The sequence below is a fragment of the Orbicella franksi genome, chromosome 4, assembly GCF_964199315.1.
Source record: "Orbicella franksi chromosome 4, jaOrbFran1.1, whole genome shotgun sequence".
Taxonomy (NCBI): Eukaryota; Metazoa; Cnidaria; class Anthozoa; order Scleractinia; family Merulinidae; genus Orbicella; species Orbicella franksi.
In genome coordinates, this window is record NC_138148.1 from 1,846,892 (window position 1) to 1,862,290 (window position 15,399).

The window sequence follows — 15,399 nt, forward strand, 5'->3', positions numbered from 1 at the left end:
CTGTGTTTGGTAGTATATATTAATATGTATGTGTATGATATGTATATAATCAAATATGCCACTTGAAATGCTAGGATCAATATAGCTTTCGCGGAGGTAGATTTTCTTTTTTTATTTTGTGACTTTCTTGGGTGTATTTAAATCATTTAGTGGGACTAGCTGCTATAGTTTTTCCTTAAGGGGAGTCGCGGTCTCACGATTAGTGCGTATCGAGCGGTTCGGTTCGAGCCCTGATGAGCCACTTGTCTCATATACAGAGTAACTTATAGTGTATCTATGATATTGAATGATTACATGAGCAGACTAAAACTTTTGTTTTGAAATTGTGGGGTTTGTGTGTACCTTTTGAAAACCCCTGTCCCCCATCTGAAAGTAAGCCATTTTCTTTCACAGCCCCAGATTTTATGGTAGACAGATTTACTTCACAGAGACTCTGATAGTAAGTTATATTGATCAGAGGAGAGACTTCGGTAACGCTTCCTTGTTAATTCCAAGTTATTTTCGCCTATCCATGGATATCAGTATTACAGTCGGACGGAAGTCCTGTGACAAATGGATTTCATCACGTTTTCTGTCAGACAATGAAATTTTATATTACACTGTAACAAAGTTACCTACCAGATTGCGTTACCTTGTCTCTCATCACGAGATCCTCAAAAGCAATTTAGTCCCATCTCATGATTCAAAAATTTGTACTACAGTTTGTTCTTGATCCGCGGACACTTAAGACGATGGAAAATTCAAAGGAGAGCGAAACTCTAACAAACAAGTTAGGCGGCCTCAACTATAGCAATGATCTTTGGGCTTCATATAAGGTGAGAATGTTATGATACAGTTTGCCTAGTTATAATTTGACAAAATATGACGTTCACAACAGGCTGGATCATGTGTTTGCCACTATGATTGCATTTTTCTCAACTTACAAGCTCTGTAAACTAAATACACTTGGACGGTCTGAGGTTAATTTGATTATTATATAAAAATTTATCTGTCAGATCGTTTAGTAAAGCATATCTACAACTCGATACATCTCTAATTTCTCACTAAACGTTCCGGTTAGACTCATGTTCTTGACTAGTTCAAGACAAGTCTCCCTGACTGGTTTACAATCCGTCAATGTGCTGGTTTTTCTTTATAGCTGTGTGAGAGCTTCATTTCAAACTGTGTTTCTGATAGTGTGGGTTAGCCTTTTTCATCTTCATAATGCTCTCAAACGCAAAATTCGTAAGGCAAGTCTGGGCCGAGCTGCGCGAGCGGTGACGAATACGGGAGTCCATGAGAACGCGATACCCTTCTTTGAATATCAGGGGCAAATATTTCAGACTCACAGACGGATAGAAAGTAAAAAGGATACTTCACTACTCACGACATAAGAAGCCTACGAGATTTCGAGATCAGTTTAAACGTGTCCGAGATATTCCAATGAATGAGTTATTGGCTGGGCTCCGGTGAAAGTCTACAAATACGATCGGGCCACTGAAAGGGACTTTGAGCGCTGTTATATATCTGTAACGCCACATCACGCCACGTACGGAGACAACGACAAGAATAACAACAACAACTTTATTTGTACCCTAGCATCTACATTTGCAGATGAGTTAATAATAAAGTACAAAAATAAAGAGAGTACTAGCTGCCCTATATAACCATAAGGGGCTAAAAAAAAAACAACAACAACAACAACAACAAAAAAGAGAGAGCAGCCATACTTAAGAGCACAACAATATGTAGTTTTTGTGTCAGGTAAATGATACAGAATGCACGGTCAACACACACGCACATACACTTGTATAAACTCGCACTAATGTATTTTAAAAGCCAGAAGTCAAAAATAACTTTTAACAACGCCAGAAAATAATTTAAAATAATTTTCAAGATAAATAGGTTTTAACTTATTTTTAAATTGTTTAAGAGCTAGGAGCTTAACATCACCGCTAATGCTATTGCAAATTTTGGCACCTTGAAATGTTATATTTAAAAGTGTTCGGTTAGGAAGAACGGCGAGCGAAAAGATAGGGGTAGTGGAGGAGTGTGACGGACCACTCCGCTCTCCTATTTCCCGGGCTTTTCCCGCTCTTCGCCCTTACTGCATCTAAATGACGAACCTAAATAGCTAGGTTAAAAATGCGTTGTCAAGGTCTGATTCCGAGAACATAACATGTACCTCGGAATTCTGCAAAGTGTTTCTAGTATTTTCGTCTTTGTTTACCATTTTGGCTATATGAACAACCCAAGGGCCGAGGGGTTCCTGAAATAAGCAAACAAAGATCATGCGCCACGTCACACGTCGAAAATCACGCAATTTGCCATGTCACGGTAGTAGTCTGGACCCAAGTTTGCGGGTCGTTCATGAGAGAAGTGGATCGTGTATTTCATCGATAAATATTTCATTTACACCCTTTTGACTAATTCCTTGGAGACATCACTTTGTAAGAAGATCATGGTAAGCTGAAAGATATGATTAAACTGGTAAATGTGTTTTTCTTGCTGCGATCAAAGCCACGAGTGTTGATCTGTTTGTTTGTAGATGGAGCTACAGAAGGCGGCGGACCCAGTGGTTGAGTTCAAAACATTAGCTCGTAGAGACGCCTTTGAGCGCATGGACCATGAGTTGAAACTCTTGTTTGACACAGTACCAGATGACAGAAAAGAGGTAATGTCTTGTTGTACGAAAGTTAGAATTACTTGTGCGAATTACTCGTGCATGAGCGGCCGTCCGTCCTGACTATTTGTTCTGCTTCAGCTAGTTGGGTCATCAGTTGGTGTGTAAGGGAGCTTAAAGGTGTCTTCATCTCATCAAGTAAGCTCAAAAGGTCACAATTAGTTAACAAAAGATACTTATAAATCAGGTAGTGCAAAAGCCTCTCGATGTTAATCAACAACAAAATCACGCTATCAAACCACAGGAAACAATAACAAAATTCCTTCGTGCCATGGTTGTATTGTTCCATTGTTTTGTAAGCACTTACATAACCGTATCAAGGATAATTATAGCATGCTGTAACCTTGTTAGCTATCTGCAGGGAAAGAGCCTAAGCCAGAAAACAAATGAAGGGGGTTTGGAGCTAAGATTTTGTCTTCCACGGAAACTTGATGATGATGAGCCGTTAGGCTCGCGATTTACAAATGATTTAGCTTGTCTTGTGCTTCGAGTGATTTAGTTTATCTTGAGCTCTCGAAACATCCCCCATGGGTTTATTTTGCCATTAAAGCCCCAGAGAGTGTGGTCAATGACTTAATTAAAGCATTATTAACTTTTTCGCCAATCAACATGCATGTACAATTCAACCTATGTTATAAACATTTAGTCATTGTTCGTAAGGTTTGCCTTTTATTTTTTTGTCTCAGGAAGCATTGTTGAACATAAGTGGTTTCAAAGAGTTGTTTGGTAGGTTTCTTGAAGAAACAGGCCCATCAGTACAATGGGAGAAAATAAAGCCTCCTCCTGAAGGATCTGTAAGTAATTTAACACGAAGTACTAAATAAATATGTTTCAGTCTGTTTTTTTTATTGAAATTTTTTTTTGTTTAGTCCAGTTTTCATCATTTCTTAGTTCTAACTGTAAACTGAATTAAATTATTCAGTATGATTATTTGCAAATTTTGAGGATTAAAGAAACATTTGGTTTCAAATATTTTGGTGAAAAAAAATTATGTATTTTTCCTATGGGGTCACAGTAATGAATCCTGCAATCTAATGGTCTAGATTTTCCTAACTCTGACCATGGTCACAGAAACATGTGTGATGTGTGTGAAAAGGGTCAACAATTTATTATGTAAGTGATTGAGAGAGAGGAAAAAATAGATAAGTTATCTACCAGCATATGGCCGGTCCGTATAATGAAAAACTTTGACCTCAAACTTGAAAGTGCCCCCCTCTCCTATGGCCTTGGGATTTTCAAGACCACAGTCACAGTTTTTTACTATCATACCTTCCAGCAAGCAAATAACATATACAAGATAACAGTTGAGTCTGTTTTTGACTGAGATATGGTATACAAAAAGGAACCTTTCAAGTGCAATAGGTCTTTTGCATGATTCTTTCACGTACTCAGCATTCTGTTGCATGAAATTTTCTCTGCTCTTGTGTTGTTGTTATGTGTGTATTCTTTCATCTTTGCTGTTTTGAGAATTTGTTCATGATAAAATTAACAATTTGCAAGCAGGGTTTGGTGAAAATTACCTTGTCTGATGTCAACATGTATAAGAGCTATTGCCTTATAACTCGCACTACATAGAACAGTTTTAATAATTTGAGTGTCAAAAAGTAATTGGTTTTGCATCAACTACACCGCACAATTGGATTAAGGTTACTTCAAACCTTCATAGGGCTACACTGGTCGATATTTTTTTGGTCAAGAAAATTAAGTCCGTGAAGCTCAAGTTTGGATACTGTGAACGCTAGGAGTTCTGTTATTTCATTGGCTCGCGGCTTTTCAAGTTGACACATTCCTCTGTGAAGGCGTGATATGTTTATAAATCTGTAGAAGGCGAAAACTCGCACTCGTTTTTTGAGAGAATCCCTTCTCTTTAAATGAATTAATAGGGTATGCAGATTTGATGGTTTTCCATGAAATTTGGTCAGAGCATTCACTGATAGATATGGAACAAAAGTGTGTCGGCTAATTCCCTTATTTTAAATACTTTCTTCGTGGCGGCCTTGAACGCAACAGGTTACGCAAATTTTTCGATAGTTGAACTTGACAGATCTATAAAAAGATAACGAATATTAATAAAAGAAAATGCTGACACTCTTTTGGAGATTGAGGCTTTGTGATTAACACTGCACAGTTATTTTGCATGAATGATCGCATTTGATACCCGATTAATTCGCTGGAACGTCAGTTGGTCATTTTGGAGTTGACGGCCTCTGCCGCCTTTGGAAAGCAAAATCCAAAACAAAACATAATTTTATCGTATTCTACATTTTATAACCTTTCTGTTGATATATAGTTTGTGGGGGTTTCCTTGAAAACAGCGCGCGTACAAATTTTTTTCTGGAGTACACCGGCGAAGGTTTGAAGTAACCTTAAAAAACTTGTACGACTTTTTAATCCAATCAGAAGTAAAACAAAACTCAATTGTAACTCACTTGCACTTGCTTACTCATGTTTCACATTAGCCACATGTAATTACTTTGAGCTTTGATTGGTTTTTATTTATTTATTTTATTTATTTATTTACTTACTCAAATTCAATTACACAGATGATCAAAATTAAATGAAATATTTACAAGTATAAAAAGGAGATCTGAGTGATTAAGCGAGTTTATACAGTTTCTTTTCTCTGTGTCCTTTGTGATTAGCTAGTATTAGAGCTATTACTTTGGTTTTGGTTTTACAACAATCAATTAAAAACTGCTCTATTCAATGATTTATTGTTAATACATGTAGTTGCAGAGGTATGGTCAACACATAAACTGTTTTAAGGAACAAAAAGCCTATTTTAGATTCAAATATCCTGTTATAGACTTGTTTAAAGCTACTAAAATTTATAGCCAGGTTTTTGATCCACCTTTCAACCGGTTTGCAGGATGAGAATCTAAATGGTGTGAATCTAAATGATGTTTCATTCTCTAAAAGCTGGATTTTTAAAGCTCACTTTTCACTGAGTTACCTTCTTGTATTATCTTCTTCAGATTGTTAGGTATGATCAAATACCAGAAGTCTCTGCAAGTGATATAAAGGGTGTTCTTGATAAACTTGTGGTGATCAAGCTCAATGGAGGTCTGGGGACAAGCATGGGTTGTACTGGTCCCAAAAGTCTAATCTCATTACGTCGTGATATGACCTTCCTGGACATGAATGTACAGCAAATTGAGGTGGGACGTTTTAGGTTCCAAGGTTGATCAACTAATTAACTCACTTTGTAAATGCAATACACCACAAGAACAGTGATGGACAAAACACTGACCCCTAGTCCATGGACTACCCTAATGGACTACCCAAATGGACTACCGTAAAATGGACTACCCCTAAAAAATACTATTTCAGATGAGTGGTATGTTAAGAAGCTGCGATTATATACTTACACTGCACGGAGGATGCTTTTCTTTTCGTTCTGCATCACCCTCAGCCGCCATTTTGAATAACTATACTGAATAAAACAACTGCTGAACAGAAAACGCGTAAATTTCCACTTAATTATAGTCCAGGCCAGCCAAGAACCACTCCACTATGAATTTTTGTAGCGTAGTCCTTGAAATTTCTTGCTGTCCCATAGCTTTATCCTCATTCCCATTTCTATTTCATTTTGATACACTCAGGAAAAAACCAGAAGATTAGCTGCTTCTGTGCCATAATTTTCGGTACAAAACAAGCAAAACAAATCATGAGTAACATCCTGAAGATCATTTCGTCTGTTTGAAAAAGACTGAGCTACTGAATCACATGGGAGCAAGATTGAGTTGTCCATAGAATATTTGATTTGATTTGAGTCTACGCTTTTTGTGTACAGCGGTTGTTTTATTCAGTATAGTTATTCAAAGTGGTGGCTGAGGTGATGCGGAACGAAAAGAAAAGCATCCTCCATGCAGTGTAAGTATATAATCACAGCTTCTTAACATACCACTCATCTGAAATAGTACTTTTTAGGGGTAGTCCATTTTAGGGTAGTCCATTTGGGTAGTCCATTAGGGTAGTCCATGGACTAGGGGTCAGTGTTTTGTCCATCACCCCATAAAAACTGCTGATGAGATTAAAAAAAATTATTAGTTAGTGAAATGAGACATTGTGTCCTTTGCAGCCCTTATTAGAGCTGTCACTCAACACTTCACCCCAGTATCTTGTCTTAATGAAGACTTGCACACATTAAATACCATTAAATTATAGACTGAGGAAATTACCTAACAGTTATTTCTTTTAAGTATCCTCTAACGCTCTTATTTTTTTACATTTTACCCCACAGCAACTGAATAACAAGTATGGTTGTGAAGTTCCCCTTGTCCTGATGAACTCCTTCAATACACATGAGGAAACTATGAAGACACTGCGAAAATACAGTGCATATAATGTTCAGATAAAATGTTTCAATCAGAGTTGTCATCCACGTATTGTGAAAGAATCTTTGCTTCCTTTGCCCAGGGTTATGGGCATGAAGGAATTTAATGTTGAATGGTGAGTAATCAGTGAGACACTGAAGGGATGGAGGTAGAAAGGTTTCCTTCCTTCCTTCTTTTCTTCCTTTCTTCCTTCCTTCCTTCCTCCCTGCCTGGCTGCCTGCCTGCTGACCTTCTTTCCTAGCTTCCTTGCCTCCTTCTTTGCTTCATTTCTTCCTGCTTGTCTGTCAGACTGTCCACCTACTTTGAATCTCTTCATTCCTTAATTTGTGGTGATAGTATTAAATCTAGTGGGCTTTAAGTTATAGCTTTCAGTCGTAATATCCTTTTATTTTCTTGTTTAGTTTCAACCCACCAGGTCATGGTGATATTTATCGCTCATTCTACAGTTCTGGTCTTCTTGAAAAGTTCATTGATGAAGGCAAAGAGTATATGTTTGTTTCCAACATTGACAACCTGGGAGCCACTGTAGATGTAAATATCCTTTCAAAGCTGTCAGTAGCAAAACAGTTATCTGTGCTGGGAATGTTAGGTCAATACCGGCAGGTTCACTGCAGTGATGTAATACAACTGTGCTTTCATGTAGCTTACTTGTTTTATATGTAGGTGCAGCAGTTTCTAATCTATGATGTTTACCACCATACCCAGAAATGGATATAGTAAAAGTTACGTCATGCTTAAGTTTACAAGAGTTAAATTAACCTGGTGATCAGAAGTAGTTTAAGTTGAATTGTCTTTTATATGGAGCTTAAAATCCCTTAGTGTTAACAGTATGCTCAAAAAACAGAAAATTGATGGAAATAATTTACAAGGTGTGGTGTAGAAACACAAAATAACTCGCGACAGATTCCGTAACTAATTTCAGATATTCTGAATTACATGGAAAATCCTGCAAGATCACCAGCACCGGAATTCCTCATGGAAGTCACTGATAAAACAAGGGCTGATGTCAAGGTACTACTGTGACACATTTATTTACATTGATGATTACTAGGGGATATGTAATGCCTCAGCCAATGGATCAAAAATGCAACAACTGCTTGCAAATGCCATTGTTGTGTCCCTGTTTGACTGGTCAGGCCTGCCTTCAAAAATTACATGTTGAGAGATATGATGCTACTTTATCTCATTGCAAACATAAACTGAAATTCATTAGGCGAGAATAATAGTAAATGATTTAAATAATGAAACTCTTGCAGGGAGGAACACTTATAGAATATGAAGGAAAACAAAGACTGCTAGAAATTGCGCAAGTTCCTAAAGAACATGTAAGTACTGAAATGTGAAGAATTCAGGGCTTGAAAAAAACTTGAATTCCAGCTTGCCTTTGAGACAAGTAGCTCTCAAATTTTGCTTGCCCTGGACAAGTATTAGTTTGCTCTTTTAATGATTTAGTCTACAGATGATTTCCTTCATCCCTTGCCCACCTGGCAAGTGAGAATGAAAGGTTGCTTTCCCAGAAGGAAAATCTACTTGTCCGAGACAATGGGACAGCACTTTTTTTTTCGAGCCCTAAAGAAAACTTGATGTTAGCCATTTTCCTACTTTTCTGTGCTGCATCACATAATAAGCGTTTAGAAGAGCTTCTTTGTGATGACAGGTTGCACTCTTATGATTTTTTACTTATAATCACTTTATATTCTTATGGTAACTTATTTCATGTATTTCCACTGATGGACACACACAAAAAATGAAAATGTGGAAATCTGAACCCTTTGTAAACAATTCAACTATTTTGCAGGTTGATGAATTCAAGTCAGTTAGCAAGTTTAGGTAAGTTAAGACTGCAAGGTACTACTTTGGAATGGTTTTTTGGTACAGCTGTACTCATTAACTGCTATCTTGCATTCTTGTGCAAGACACTTCACCGTGACAGTTGTACTTCTCTCATATAATTTCAATCAAGGAGTTCGTTTGGGTGTGACAAGCTGTTTGGGGGTATGTGAGCAGGGCTTGGGGGTGGGGGGCTCAACAGAAAACGTGGAGGTAACTTTCAGTGGACTAACATTCTGTCTAAGCTACAGAGGCTGCCAGTACCATTAGTGGTGGCCTTGTGGACTCTGTTGCAGGTTCAGTGTAGTCTTGTCCTTTCACTCAATATGCACTTTGTGTAATATCTGTTATGATTATTCTGTACCATTTTATGTTAATCAATTTATGTTTATAGGATCTTCAACACAAATAACTTGTGGATGAAGTTGACTGCTATAAAAAGGCTAGTGGAAGAGAAGAAAATGCACATGGAAGTTATTGTTAACAACAAGGTGAGGGACGATGTTTCAATTAGCAGCACATACGGTCCAAACTTATTTGTTCAACAGAAAGCTTGATTAAGTAATGTTATTTTGTGATTATTGACTTTGAAAACGTAGATTAATTTTGTTGCCTTTGAGAGGAAGAAAAATTTGTACAAGATACACCCTCTTCAGTGAAGATGCAGTGTTTCCCATTCTGATGTTACAATTTCCATTACAAGAGGATTTCCTATAGACTTGATAATAAATAACCTAAAATATCTTATTTCTCTTTTTTTATTAGACCCTTGATAGTGGAATGCGCATCATTCAACTGGAGACAGCTGTAGGTGCTGCCATGAAGAACTTTGAAGGAGCGCATGGTAAGATCAAAATTAGAATTCTCCCTGCTGTTTTTCATACATTTCTTTTGTTTTCAGTGATAAAAATTTCTTGATACATCAAGAGTCACTATTTGCATTGTCACGCATGATCGCTAACAATTTCACAATCACGTTTCCTTTCCTCTTCACTCATGCAGGTATAAATGTGCCTCGGAGACGTTTCCTTCCGGTCAAAACTTGTTCAGATTTACTATTGGTCATGTCAAACCTGTATGACATGAATGATGGCCGACTTGATCTGAGTCCGCTGAGACAGTTTCCGTCTGTGCCCATAGTACAGCTCAGTGGTCCATTTTTTAAAAAGGTGCGTGTGTTTAACTCATAGTGTTTCTACATTAAAACTTTCAATTTATGTTTTTCGAAGTATTGTAATCCAGATATAACACATGTTGGTTGCTAATAAACTTAATTTATCCTTTCATTTTTGTAAGAATGTTACTCTAACACCCGGGGTCTAACGTTAGGACACCATTCAGATTGAAGACCCAAGGTAGCTAATCCATAGAGCAGTTTTCAGTTGAGTGTTGAAAGTAATCAGGCAATTACTTTGGTTTTGGTTTTGATTTCACTACGGTTTTAGATTGGCTGAGTAGTCTGAAGGATATTTTAATCAGTCTTCTAACACCAGAAGTTCCCTTACTTAAATATCTGTTACTTATAGGAAAAATTTATTTATGGGCGTGTAGAAGGAATAAAGAACTTCCAAGTATATGACGTTTTCAATCAAAAGTCAAATTAAAGTATGAGACTGAAAAATACATCTGTACAAAAAATAATAATTTAGATATGTTTAGGAAGAAGTGGGCAATATAAATACTAGAATTAGTTGAATAACTTAGAATATGTTAGGCTCAAATAGGTGTGACTTTGCTATGTAAACTTGTTCGTAGTGTGTGTACGTGAGTGAGTGTGAATTAGTGATGTTATACCGTAAGTCCTGTTTATTATGTATAGTAAAGTAGTAAAGTATTGTAATGAAAGTTGTGTAAATAGTTGTGTGCATTGCAATAATAATAATAATTAAAAAAATAAAAATAATAAAAAAAAAGATTGGCTGAGTAGTCTAATTGATAAGTTATTGGTTTGGTTTTGGTTTTACGACACTCAACTGAAAACCACTCTATAACTAGCTTAAAACCTGACAAACTTTTCACCTCCTGGTAAGGATTAGTTTTGTCAATAAGTCAGAATATCTCACGGTGCGGAAGGAACAGTGGTGGTAGTAGTAGATATCAAGCTTAGTAGAGATATGAGAAAGTTTATTTTTTATCTAATATATGATTGCTTCTAGCCTGCTTGGCAGGCCGTAGAAGGGGAAGGAAAAGGTCAAAATGAGCGCGGGACTTCCCCTACCATCACGTGCTTTGCATGCTCGTTTTTTCCTCTTTCCCTCCCCTTCGGTCGCCTGCCACACAGGCTAGATTGCTTCAAGTACCCTGTGCAGCATTGTGTGATTAAGAAGAATAGAGACATGTTGTCAGACGAAAAATCAAAATCACTCAACTTGTCAGTGTTAATATTAACCACTGGTGTTACTGACTCTGGTTAACTTTAGTTATCTGTAAGACTGCTGTGAGAAAATTGCTGTAAGCTCTATTTGACCATCTCTGTCATTTCATTGGTCAATAGGTGAAGGATTTCTTGAACCGTTTTGAGACCATCCCAGATGTGTTAGAACTGGACCATTTGACTGTGTCTGGTGACGTCACATTCGGCAAGGGTGTGTGTTTGAAGGTAGGTCTTATTTGTCTAGTTGGAGAACCGCTGACCAAGTTGTCTGTCGTGAGAAAATTGCAGGGCAACTGGCAATCGGAAGTACTTTTGCTTTACCGGAAGAAACTATTGTACATATAGGTAGTTGATAAGTTATTTTACATACTCAAGGTTTAATTTTATGGAAATGCGACTCCATCGATACTCGAACCCAGTACGATAGATTAGTCAGCAAGTACCATACCCAGTGGACCACAAAAAAGTATATAAAAAATAAATAAAATAACCTTTATTTATCCTCGGCAGTGTTTATAGCTCAAAGGCTGGTGGGGTCAACAAACAAGCATAAACAAACAATTCAAATTGAACATAACATTATTATGCATTGACTGGCCGGAGGCAAACCAGTTGACTATTTCCAAGCATGGCCGAGGGTTTGATCTCGGAGGTGTGGTCAGAGCGGAACTCGGACCCGGGACCGCTGGATTTCGAGTGCGACACGCTGACCACTCAGCCTCGCTGCCTCCACAAACTAAGAGAAAGGGCTTGTTAGCCGGTAAAAGGAAACAAAAGCGTACAGTTATTTATTTCTTTGATTTTATTTATCTTTCCTTACAGGGCACTGTCATTATAATTGCCAATCACGGTGATAGGATCGACATTCCTTCAGGAGCCGTTCTTGAAAACAAGATCGTGTCTGGAAATCTTAGAATCTTACAACATTAAAAGAAAGCCCCTGTTACCTCCAACATGAACAACTGTCTCTCTTTCACTCTTCCTCGTCTCTACAGCAACTGCATGACAGGGGGTTGTGCGTAACCAACTGTAGTGTTAGTAGGCTTGTGAAATGTAATCATTGTTTAGTTGTAGGTATTCCTTGTCTAATGTTAAATGGTACTGGCTATGTACCCTGCGAGCGGAGCACCCTTTGCATTGTAATCATCTCTGCTCCGAGTGAGGGGAAACGGCTTTACTTGCAGGTTATTAAAATAGTGAGTTTAGGTTTTAATAGGTGATGTGATTGCCATTAATCATATTCTTTGGATAGCCGGATTTTTCAATGTTGTTGCTTCTCTGATTAATTCGTAATTTCTTTACTTTTTTTTGCAAAATAGGTCAAAAAGTGAGTTATTGAGAATCAAGGTGTTGGTAATGTGAAGTGTAGAAAATTTGCCAGAATAACATCAGTAACATCTCTTTTTTCTTCGTCCTATTAAGAAATACTCAAGTTTGCTAGTCTCGAGAATTAACGAACTGATCAACAACGTGAAATTGTCTTGATATTTAACACATTTTCACAACTAATACAGTGAAAATGGATGGCGGTCAGTAGCGAGAATTGGGGCTTTTAAAAAGGGTTAACGAACTGGGGGCACATTTTATACTATGTCTCAGTTCTCATTCAATTATAGTTTCGTATAATTTTACAGATAATTAAAAGGTTGTTTCAAAAAGGAGCAATAGTCGACAAGGAAACAAGCTGAGAGAACTAAAAGAGACCATAATCTGCTTGTCAAACAAGCGAAACTCTCATTGATCGTTGTGAAAATTTTAGCAAGATCAAAACCGTGGAGAGTAGGTAACAAAGGACGAGAGTTTGATGTGTCCATGCTTCTTCTTGTTTCATGTGCCTTCACGTCTGTGCCTGATAGGGCTTGTATTGCACCCTGCAATATCGTTCATACCATAGTTGAAAAAACTTATAACCGAGGTTATACGTAGAAAGGAATCGTAACATAAAAGATGTCGATGAACTTATATATATCATGTCATTATTTATAGTGTAGTAGTGAGCCTGATGTTTTATTGTTAGAGAAAAAAATGAACATGCATTTTAGCTCGTGATTGCAAAATCACATAAAGTTCATATGGTTTTGTATTTATGTGCACAGTTTATTTTGTGTTTACAATTCTTAATTTCGCTAGTTTACATTCTAAAATGTTTATCTAAATTTCCTCTTATTACGATTCTTACACATGAGTTCTCCGCAAAGTCGCCAGAAGGAAGCCCATATCACTAGGGTGTTTTTCCGCGGACAACGGAGAAAGCGTTCAGCCTACATAAAAACACGCACCAATGTAAAATCTTCCATTGTACCTGAAGAAGGCTGGTTTGGCCAGCCGAAATATAGTACACCTTCAAAAAATCATTCTACGTTGTGTCGGTTTTTGCTTTTGTATTCTTCGTTCAGCCCAGGGCGTTTTGGCGGCACCAAAATAGTGACGAGAAGTGAAATATTGCAGGATTTTGTTATTGCGGGTCACTCTTCGATAGAGAATAAATGATAATCCGAGAATGCTCATTGCGTCGAAATTCCGACAATAATTGGCAAAACTAGAAGTTATATTTCGGTAAGAACTAATGAACTATAACATCATCAGACTGGAATATTTCGATACCCTTGCTACACAGGCCAGGGCTATTGCAACCTTGTTGATTGAATAACTCCGACGACATGTTCAATAATAGGGGCTGCCGTTACAAACAAAACATAAATTCAAATCTAGGTTAATAACGGTAGGGCAAAGAGGGGTATGCAGAATCGGACAGCACAGAACGCGCGCTTACAAGTGTGTGGGGCCCGATTGAGTAAAATAGAGACTGGGATTTAAATACTCTTTTTCTTTGGCCATCGTAGCTCAGTAAGAAATAGCATGGAAACTGCGGTGACAAACATGACAATGAAACGCATTTTGGAAAACAAAATTCATTAACTTGACTTTTAGTATGTTTCGACATACATCTTCAGAAGTGACCGTTTGGAATAGAAGTAACAACTAAATTTAAATTAAAGATAAGTAACTAATTAACAATAACAATGACAGAAGCTGAGAAAAATTTGCATATTAAAAGATGCAAACTAATAAAGATAAAGCTTTTCGCTGCTAACATTATCGTTTAGGGTAGGTTTCAATTCCCTAATTAGTAGAGTCTCCTTCAGTCTTGCAACGAGTATCTGACCGACCTTTTGCCAATATATCACAGTGGTACCATTTTAAGTTGTGGCCAGTTGACGTGACGTGGTCTGCGATAGCAGACGCATGACAGCTACTTGTGATCGCTTTAAAATGTTCAGTTTTTCTGTCATGCAATCTACGTTTTGTTTTTCCAATGTAGAAATCCTGGCAGTCCCAACAACTAGCCTTATACACAACTTTTGACATTTGGGAACGGTTGACCCTATCTTTATATCTTTATCATTTTGTTTTCCAAAATGCGTTTTATTGTCATGTTTGTCACCGCTGTTTGTATGTTATTTCTTATTAGGCTGGGATTTGCCCATTTTTCGCTGGGAAAGTGAGATTTGGGTCACTGGGTAAGAGAATCACAATTCACAAAGAAAAAACGGCAATTGAATGGGACTGGAATATGGGGGAAAATAGGTTGGAATATGGGATTTTGGTTGGGAATTGAGACTTATTCCGCCCCCACTTTCAAGACCCTCTTGTGTGGTTCCCTGTTGTTCCATCTTTAAAATGCCACGTGAACCAACATTTGAACGATTTGGATTTAATCATAACTCCATGAAAGAAATGCCAGTTTACAATTTCGCCATGGTAGCGTTGTCCTTCATATGTTGTCAAAATTTTAGAAAATCTCAGACTCGCCTGCTGTCTACACATGCACATAAAACAAGTCCCAAATGAAAAAAAATAATAACAATAATAATGATGATGATGATAATAATAATAATAATAGTAATATACATGAGCAGTGTAGTTAAAGTGTAACATCAGTGCAAGATGTGTAACACCATTGCAAAAACTCGCCTGCTGTCTACACATGCACATAAAACAAGTCCCAAATGAAAAAAAAAATAATAATAACAATAATAATGATGATGATGATAAGCAGCAGTCCTGTCGGGAGACTCAGAATTTTTCTTTGTTCCACGCTCGTGTCATGTTGATTAATTCACCTTCACATTTCATTACCGAGCTTAAAATTCACCATCTTTATTAACTTATCACTACTCACGATGACTTCGATA

The 15,399-nt window shown here is 37.3% G+C and overlaps 1 protein-coding gene across 1 annotated transcript; it reads left to right on the plus strand.

Annotated features, from left to right (window-relative positions):
* Positions 1–36: 36 nt before the first annotated feature.
* Positions 37–15,021, plus strand: LOC145485829 (UTP--glucose-1-phosphate uridylyltransferase-like). Its single transcript, XM_081464471.1, is given in 15 exon segments — positions 37–687; positions 689–815; positions 2,528–2,653; positions 3,349–3,456; positions 5,638–5,820; positions 6,906–7,114; positions 7,401–7,534; positions 7,922–8,010; positions 8,256–8,324; positions 8,798–8,829; positions 9,224–9,320; positions 9,595–9,673; positions 9,832–9,998; positions 11,324–11,428; positions 12,026–15,021. Coding segments are annotated over 15 exon segments (1,809 nt in total). The 5' UTR covers positions 37–511; the 3' UTR covers positions 12,134–15,021.
* Positions 15,022–15,399: the final 378 nt, after the last annotated feature.